At 34.6% G+C, this 10160-nt stretch overlaps 1 protein-coding gene across 1 annotated transcript; it reads left to right on the forward strand.

The window, feature by feature from the left end:
• The first annotated feature begins 1120 nt into the window (after window positions 1-1120).
• Window positions 1121-8151, forward strand: LOC137649532 (general transcription factor II-I repeat domain-containing protein 2-like). Its single transcript, XM_068382517.1, has 4 exons — window positions 1121-1134; window positions 5953-6078; window positions 6531-6689; window positions 7014-8151. The coding sequence occupies exons 1-4, from the start codon at window positions 1121-1123 to the stop codon at window positions 8149-8151; spliced, it is 1437 nt and encodes a 478-aa protein (XP_068238618.1).
• Window positions 8152-10160: the final 2009 nt, after the last annotated feature.

Here is a 10160-nt window from a genome sequence, read left to right on the forward strand (position 1 = left end):
TATGCGGTGATTTATCACATCTGATAAATTCATTGAAATTTCAAGCATAGTTATTTGGTATCATAACCATTATAGCTTAGGATAGTAAGCTAGAAAGGAAATAGGAAAGACGCATGCTTGTGCCTCCCGTCCAGCCAATAGCTGTGACCTCACCCAATATTAATATTATAATTCCCTTATTAAAGGAAAATCAAAGGAGAAAGGTTCTAAATTCTAGAGATAAAATTAGTGTATACTAACACTGACCCTTTCGAGAGTATCGATATTGTAGTGTAAAGTATAATCTAAAGACTTTTCATTAGTGTATTGAGGGAATACTTCACTTCAATATAAATTGGTCTCAACAATAGGCTGTGAAAGGATACACAGGGTATGTTGGAAAATATAAACTACTGTATAATATATATTATTGTTTTCTGCTTGTAGTATGTACTATACTGCAGAAATACTGGCTACTGTATAAACATATACTGTAGTTCAGATGGCATGTTGCTGGCTAGGCTAGTACCTGGCGGCACCTGTCTAGCCAGAATGCTGCCGGCTAAGCTAGCACCTGATGGCACCAGCCGACAGAGAGAGAGAGAGAGAGAGAGAGAGAGAGAGAGAGAGAGAGAGAGAGAACGCCTACTGAATAGGGAGTGAGCGGCCATTTTGGTCCCTGTAATAGTAGGGGAGGATGGGTAACCTTGATAACGGCTCCCCTTCAATTTTGCCACTCTTCCCCCTCAGAGCAAAAACTCTATTTGGGTGAAGATTGCCCTCTGTCATATCAAGATATACGTCCCCTGATATTATGCGATATCCTCAAGAAAAATTTTAAGGATACTCGCGCCAGGAGTTAAAATTCTGGAGACCTATGGTGAATTCTCTGGGAGTATCACTGTAGCCAAATATCCCTTAGAAAGCTTTCTATAGGAAGCTGCCATCAGGATGGCATGGCTTGAGTCCAAAGAAAATAGATTTTGATCTGTTAAGATGTCCTAAAAAGAAAAGTTTAGACAAACTTGGGTTCGAAGAGCAGTATGTTACTATCTTTTTTCAGCTTAGCCTATAATAAACTAATAGGATATTAAAGAGTGATAAAACATATATGAACAACTAGAACTAATAATTTAGCGAGATGGAGAGACGGAGGTTAGCAAACATATAGTTTGTTCTAAGGACTTACTATTGTATGAATAAATATATATATATATATATTTATATATATATATATATATATATATATATATATATATATATATATATATATATATATATATATATATATATATATATATATATATATATATATATATATATATATATATGTGTGTGTGTGTGTGTGTGTGTGTGTGTGTGTGTGTGTGTACGTAATCAATGAAATATCTCATCAATACATTCAATATTACGAACCAATAATCTGGAAACATAAGAATGTACTCTATGTAAATTCCTATGCCTTTAGTTCATGTATCGAATGTATCGATGAAATTTTTCTTTTATTTCATACATAAATATATCTATCTATCTAAATATCTATCTATCTATATTTATATATATATATATATATATATATATATATATATATATATATATATATATATATATATATATATATATATATATATATATATATATATATATATATATATATATATATATATATATATATATATATATATATATATATATATATTTATATATATATATATATATATATATATATATATATATATATATATATATATATATATATATATATATATATATATATATATATATATATATATATATATATGTAATAGTTAAAATAGTTAATATTACATGTTTAAAACACATGACATAATATGTCATTTTGGATGAAGGTGCTAGCCGTGGGACTTGCTGTAGTCATTCAAATCATAAACAGGACGCACAATGCAGCCTCAACAATCTATCTATCTATCTATCTATCTATCTATATATATATATATATATATATATATATATATATATATATATATATATATATATATATATATATATATATATATATATGTAATAGTTAAAATAGTTAATATTACATGTTTAAAACACATGACATAATATGTTATTTTGGATGAAGGTGCTAGCCGTGGGACTTGCTGTAGTCATTCAAATCATAAACAGGACGCACAATGCAGCCTCAACAATGTGACATTTTTCTTAAGCATCAACACCATGCATCAGTGTGTGAAAGTTTGTGACGTCACTGGATGCAGGTGTCTTCCGGGATTGTGACAAAACTGATATATAAACTAAGCATACGATATCTGTGATATCGATAATTTAGTCAGTTCATATCTATACTTCACCAGAATTGGTCATCTGACCAACCCAGCTCCCTCCAGTGATGGAGATGTTTAACTCTGTTGTTTTTAACTAATAAATACTTTTAAAGCAAATAAGATGTACTTCGTTATCCAACTATACACATCTTAAACAACACATACTCAATATGTGCTTATAAAAGTAGCACACTAATAAATGGTGGCAGCGGTTAAACTCTAAGAATTAGAGAAAGATCTTCATGACTTCAAAATAAAAGCTTTAAAACCAGAGATAGATCTTCAAGACTTCAAAATAAAAGCTGTAAAACCAGAGAAAGATCTTCAAGAACTCAACATTATCTACATGAATCTACAATTTTGACTGAGTATTATAGTCCATCGAAATGGTTAACATAAAGGAAGGTTATGAATACAAACTGGATCTTCAATCAACATCCTAGGAAACCCAAGGACTGGCGTTCAACAATTGCAAAACATTCCCAGGAAGCACTACATTCAACAAGAAACTCGAACGATACATCGCTAATAAAACATCAAGAGAGAGAGAGAGGACGTGTCGACATCACACAGACCCATATATAAGCTAATTACAAATTTTTGAATTCATTCCAGTTTGGGCAGTGAAGTGTAGTTATCACGAGTTGTTAGTCGATTATTCCTGGGGTGAGTGAATTGCTCATCTTTTGTTCCGTTCATTAAAAGAAACTGTGTTCAACTCCGAATTCTCATCTAGAATTTTTCTCTCTTTGTGCTAATTCCTTTTTCTTTCAGTAATTCTCGGGAAATGTTTTGGGATTAGTAACATTGTTTGGGGAATTTTGTTATACATATGCGTTTACGCAGTGGACGTCTGTACTCATATAGATATTTTGATAGAATTGCAAGGGGTCGAAGAGATAGGAAAAGAAATACAGCAGTCATAACTCCCCCTGTGAGCCCTTCCCCTGGACCTAGTGGTGTAGGCTAGACTAATCTTCCTCCAATTGTGACGCTTGTAAATGCCAGGTCAGCAATCCTTCCTTTTCAGGGTTGGGTCAACGGGTTCTTGCCACAAAATGTGGAGTCATGGATTTTATCCGTCGATGCCCATTTAAATGCCAAACAAATCGTAGACCCTTTTGTACAATTACAAGAAGCTAAAAGTTTTATAGATTTTTCTAAGGGGGATGCGAGTGCGTATTTAAGAGGTGTTTCATTTCAAGAAGCAGTTACCTGGGATGATTTCAAAGTTAGGTTACGCGCGGTCTATGGGGGTGAGGAAGCCTTGGATGTAGCATTAACGTTACGAAATACACTTAATCAAGCCACTGTGAATCGGCTTAATGTTATTGAGAGAGCAGCTCTCATAGCTGATAGGCTTAATGAATATCAGGACATTTTGGGTCATTCCACTTGGGTTACTAGCGATAACATCTCCGTGAAAGATTTTTTACAATTAATGTATTTAAATTGCATGACACTTATGTTGCCTGAAGCTTTAGTGCGGTGTTTTGATAAGAAGTTAATGCCTGCAAGTACGGAATTGGATGTCTATAAACAGATAAAGAAACACATGTCCAAGTGTCCAGATCTCGATCCAGTGTTAACTCAAGTTTTTGCAAAGAATGAAACAAAGCCACAAACAGTGAACGTAGTTAGCAGTCAAGTAGCGGGAAAGCGTGTTATAACTGCAAACGTCAAGGTCACTTAAGCGCGGATTGCAGAACGAAATTCTGCTCGATTCACAACACTGCAACACATTTATATAGCCAATGTTACTCGCGTAAGACAACAGAATCCCAGATATACACAGTCAATTCCACAGTCAGTTCCATATGGAAATAAAAAGAAAAATCCTCATTTCAACAATAAAAAGAAACAACCAAAGGTCAATGCAGTTCAGAGTCCAAAACAAACAAACACTTCTTCGAATATCGCTAAGCCTGGGTCGTCAAACCAGACCTCGCAAGGTCAGACTAATTTTCAGAATGTGCAGAGCAAAGCAAATACCACATAGTTAACTCTAGAGGGGAAGAGAGTGATGTCGGGTCAAGGTCATTCATGTCAACATCAATAGTATTGAATAATCAATTTAATGTTTTATCAGATAATTGTGAGACAATAGATTTTCCTATGAAACACACGGCCGAATTAAGTAAAACAGTGCATGCTCCCGTAGATTTGCAACGAATTCATACAATAATAAGCCAAAATGAGTTACGGCCAACCTTATATGCTGTAAATTTAGAACACAAATCCTTTACGTTATTTTTTGACTCTGGTAGTCCACGTAATATCATGGATTTGAAGACACATCATTTGTTGTTTTCGAACTTTCCGATTGAAAAATCTGGAATTAGACTTTCGGGTATAGGAAATAAGGAATTAAATGTCATAGGCATAACTCATGTTCAGTTCAGAGTCGGTAAACGCACGTTTGCCGATACATTTGTTGTTGTAAAAAACATTAATATGTATCCAGCTGTAATTATAGGATACCCATCTATGGGAAATCAAAACATTATCTTAGCCCCTGCCAAGCACGGCGTGTATATCAAAGGGAAATTCTATAAGTCTTCTAATACCTTAAAATCAGTTTTGGATAAAAAGGATACGACAAATGTAACCGTAACGTACGTTGAAGAACCAATAACTTGTCTCACTAATAAAGAAATAATATACGCGACCCAGCAGAATTCTCGTTCACCCGTAATATCATCTTGCACACAATCTATCGAACCAAACGTACCTTCGAATTTAATAGTGCAAATAAAGAAAACATTACCGGAATCTGAAATATGAATCCTTTCCGATACTTTGAAAACTAACGGATTGTCTGTCACACAAGCTATTTATACAGTAGGCTCACATCAACAATGTAATATTGAAGTCTGTAATCATTTAAATAACACTTTAGTAATTCACAAAAATCAACATATCTTGGATGTAGAAGTTTATAAACATCGTATTCTTACCGTTGCTGAAATCAATCACTCTCAATCAGTTGCGGATGAATCCCTTTTGCGATCTATTAAAAATAAAATCAATAAAGACTTTCAAGACGAAGAAATTCAGCAGAAAATTTTTGAACTTTAAACTAAATATCATGATGTTTTTTCCACTACGGATGGATCCTTAGGAAAAACAGATGTGATCGAGCATCAAATAAGGTTAAAGGACAAGCAGAAAATTATCTATTTACCCTCGTACAGACTCCCTATGAAATTCCAGAATGAAATAAATGATGAACTAGGTAAAATGCTAGAAGAAGGAGTCATTAGGAAATCAAACAGCCCTTATAATTTTCCTTTAATAGTTGTACCGAAAAAAGATCGAACAGGGCGTATCTGCGTCGACTTTCGTCGTCTAAACGAGGAAACGATCCCTGATCGATTCCCAGTGCCATTTACTGACGATATTTTGTCTTTGTTAGGTCAGAATAAATATTTTACCAGTTTGGACTTACTTAAAGGCTTTCACCAGATATCATTAGGAAAAGATAGTATCCCATACACAGCCTTCAACACAGCCAGGGGACATTATGAATTTTTACGGATGCCTTTTGGTTTACGTTGTGCTCCTATAACATTTACAAGAATGATTAACATAGTGTTTGGAGACTTGTTAGGGGATATATTGCATGCCTATATGGATGATCTTGTAATCTTTTCCAACACCTTAGAACAGAGGTGGGCAAACTACGGCCCGAGGGCCGCATGCGGCCCTCCAATGGAATTCATGCGGCCCTCCAAATACTGGATATTAAATGTCCAAAAGGATTTTATAACCAGTATTTTAAAATTGGAATGTAAGTAATCGGAAATTTGTTCTCGCTCACTCTATTTCTTTCCCTGCCCTTTTGTTACGGACAAAAGTGCTATTCTCTTGCCTGACCTCTTCTTTATCTCTTTCTCTCTGCTTTTTTATCTTTGTCTCTCTATCTTTCATTTTTTCTCTATTTTATTTGTATCCTTTCTCACTCATTATTTTTTTTCAACCAGACGGAAATAGATTTTTTCATGATTTTAATTTTCTTATTCTATTTTATTTATTCATTTTTTAATCTATAATTGGCCATCGTTGAATAAAGATGCAGTTCGGCATCTGGGATGGGCGTATGCGTGAGTGAAGCGTGTATCGGACACGTTTGCTACCAGTGGCCAGTGGGATTAAATCTCGATAGTGTACAAAACGTTTTGGTCACGTTGTAACTTTGTTACCACGCCAACGAGTTTATTGCCTTATATTCAATCATTTCAGTGTCCTGGCAGATTCCAGAGAAAGAAGACGTTGGACATTTTATTTCAGCACAGCTTTTACTATCTTTCAAACTTTACCCAAAATGAGTGATTCGAAGCCTTCTAAAAAACGAGAAATTGAAGACGAATGCAGAGTATTTAACAAAGAGTGGACTGAAAGGTATTTCTTTACTGACGTCGGAGTTAAAGCAGTATGTTTGATTTGTCCTGATACAGTTGCTGTTTTCAAGGAATACAATTTGAAACGGCACTTTCAAACCAAGCACACCATCTTTGGAAGCAATTTATCAAAGCAAGAACTGCAAAAGAAGGCAACTGATCTGATGAAAAGTTTGAAGAAACAACAAAATGTGTTTGAAAAAACTTCATCTTTACAAAGGAATGCAACAAAGGCAAGTTTTGTATTGGCAAATAAAATTGCAAAACAAAATAAGTCGTTTGCAGAAGCAGAATTTATTAAAGATTGCACGGTTGATGCTGTCAGTGTTATGTGTCCTGAAATCATATCTAAAGTGGAAGCCATATCTCTGTCACGAAGAACTATTGTTCGTCGCATAGATGCAATTGCAATGAATATTCAAGATCAGGTGTTAACAGCCAGTGTTAGTTTTCAGTGGTTTTCTATTACTTTACATGAGAGTAATGACATTCAGGATACTGCCCAGGTACTCATTTATATCAGAGGAATTGACGAAAACTTCGAAATTACAGAGGAATTGTTATCTATAGAGTATCTCAAAGACACTGTTACTGGAAAAGATTTATACAATAGTGTCATTAACAGTCTAATCAGGTCTAGATTAAGCCTGGATAAATTGGCAAGTATTACAACTGATGGTGCTCCTTCACTCATAGGTAAACACTGTGGCCTTTTGACCTTGATGAATGATAAAATCAAAGAAGATTTTCCATCGCACAGTGTGTTGTCTTTTCACTGCATCATGCATCAAGAAAGCCTTTGTAGATCATCTTTTAAACTCAAACACGTTATGGATCCAGTGGTGCGTGCAGTGAACTTAATAAGAGCACGGGGACTGAATCACAGGCAATTCCGAAGCTTCTTGGAAGACATCGAGGCTGATTTTACTGATGTGCTGTACCACACAAATATCCGATGGTTAAGTATTGGGAAAGTATTGAAGAGGATGTGGGACGTTAAAGAAGAGGTTGTCTTGTTTTTTAATATGAAAGACATTTCTTGTGACTTTTCAAGGGAAATGGAGTGTGACGAGTGGGTTTGTGATTTTGCATTTGCTGTGGACATTATGCAAAAGCTGAATGAGTTAAACACAAAACTACAAGGCAAAGGTTTATTTGCACATGAATTGTATGTGGAAGTGAAAGCATTTCAATTGAAACTTCAACTTTTTTCCAAGCAGCTTAAAGAGCAAAACTTTGTTCATTTTCCTCTGTTGAAAACACGAACTTTTACACAAGCACTATCAGACAAATACAGTTACCAGTTGACGGCTCAAAGAGATGAATTTATCAGAAGATTTGCCGATTTCAAGGCAATTGAAGGGCAGTTTGATTTGCTCAGCTCACCTTTTGCCTGTGACGTTGAAACAGCTGCTGAAGAACTGCAGGTAAAACTGATTGATTTGCAAGCCGACAACTCTTGAAAGAGGCTCTTTGAAAATAAACCACTGGTCGAGTTTTATGCATCTCTGCACTCAGAAAAGTTTATAATCTGAAAAATTTTGCAAGAAAGATGTTTGTGATATTTGCATCAACTTACATATGTGAGCAGACTTTTTCTATATTGAAAGTTAACAAGTCAAAGAACAGGTCACTTCTCACAGACTCGAATCTTCAGTCAGTGTTAAGAATCAGTACAAGCAACTTGACACCTAATTTCAACAAACTGGTAAATGATTGCAGTCAATTGCACCATTCTCACTGGGTCATTTTGATACTTCTGTTGCTCAGTTGCTGAGCTACTTTGCTTGTCTAATAAATGTTTATGTTTCATGTGAAGTTACTGCTTTAAAATATCAATACAAATATTTCTTGTCTTTAAATTGAGTTACTTTGTTTTCAAGCAAATATGCTTCATGTGAAGTTTTTCCCTAAATATATAAAATATGTCTTTTTGGATTTAATTTATATGTTTACCTTGAACTTCTACTCCAAATTATTGATTAATAAGAATATATTATCTTCTATTTCTTAAACAGAGTTACTTTGCTTTTTTTTTTTTAAATAAATTGTTTTTCTAAATAAATGCGTTTCATGGGAATCCTCTAGTCTACAGTACTTTAAAATGCTAATAAATTAAAAATTATTGCATTTTCAGTTTGAAAACAATATATTTTGGCTATGGTAGATATCAATTATACTGGAAAATATACTATGCGGCCCAGTAAAATTTTATTTCTTTTAATGCGGCCCTTACACTGAAAAGTTTGCCCACCCCTGCCTTAGAAGAACATCTACGTAAGTTAGAACTAGTACTACAGAGATTAAGACAACATAACTTAAGGGTAAAGATTAGTAAGTGTGAATTTTTCAAAACAGAATTAATATATTTGGGTTTCATGGTGTCAAGCCAAGGTCTTAAAGTAGTCCATGATAAGGTGTCGGCTATACGTAATTTTCCCATACCTACTAATGTCAAGGGAATACAGCAATATCTGGGTTGTAGTGGATATTACAGGCGTTTTATACGCTACTATTCAATAATAGCCGCTCCTTTAACTGATCTTACGAAGAAGGGCGTATATTTCATATGGTCTGAGCAACATCAACAGGCGTTTAATACTTTGAAAGATGAACTATGTAGTTCTCCTATCTTAAAATTTCCTGACTTCGGTAAGGAATTCTTCATTGCAACAGATGCCTCAGACTTAGGAGTAGGAGGGGTATTGCTTCAGCAATATGATAAATAATTTTTCCCGATAGCTTTTTATTCTCGAAAATTGAGAACTTCCGAAAGTAAGTATGCAGTAATAGACAAGGAAGGGCTAGCTATTGTTAATTCGCTAGTGCATTTTAAGTTCATAATTTACGGTTATCCCGTTAAGGTTCTTACTGATCATAAACCACTAACAGAGTTCTTTGAAGGCTTCAACCACAGCCCTACACGAACTCGGTGGCATTTGATCATTCAAGAATTTGGCGCAAGAATCGGGTATTTACCTGGGAAAGCAAATATCATTGCGGATGCATTATCACGCAACCCCGTGTCATCTTGTACAGAGCCTTTAGCTGAATTAATAGATATATCAACAACCATGCCTATTGTAAAAACAATATCTGAACAAGAAGATTTAGGCTGGAGCGCTGAATTATTACAGACTGAGCAAAGAAAAGATCAGAAAATAGAAACAATTATAAATGCTTTGAAAGGCAATCATAAGGAAAAGGAATATATAAAGTATAAGCAACAGAATTATATAATCAAGGATAATATTCTGTGTAGGACTGTGACAAGGAAAACCCGCAATACACCACATGTAACTAACGACCAGGTAGTAGTACCAATCTCACTTATTTTCACTTTCCTGAATTGGTTGCATTCAAATCTATTGCATGGACACCCGGGGTTCTCATTAATGTCACAGAAAGCCAAATCATTGTTTTATTGGCATACGATGCTTACAGATATAAAAAGACACATCGCTAATTGTCG

The sequence above is a fragment of the Palaemon carinicauda genome, chromosome 11, assembly GCF_036898095.1.
Source record: "Palaemon carinicauda isolate YSFRI2023 chromosome 11, ASM3689809v2, whole genome shotgun sequence".
In the NCBI taxonomy this organism is placed as follows: Eukaryota; Metazoa; Arthropoda; class Malacostraca; order Decapoda; family Palaemonidae; genus Palaemon; species Palaemon carinicauda.

What these genes read in the sequence shown, in the direction of transcription:
- LOC137649532 (XM_068382517.1), top strand. An exon ending in CAGTATTTTAAAATTGGAAT is followed by an intron (nt 6,079 to 6,530) that starts GTAAGTAATCGG and finishes CAATCATTTCAG; the next exon opens with TGTCCTGGCAGATTCCAGAG. An exon ending in AACAAAGAGTGGACTGAAAG is followed by an intron (nt 6,690 to 7,013) that starts GTATTTCTTTAC and finishes TGATGCTGTCAG; the next exon opens with TGTTATGTGTCCTGAAATCA.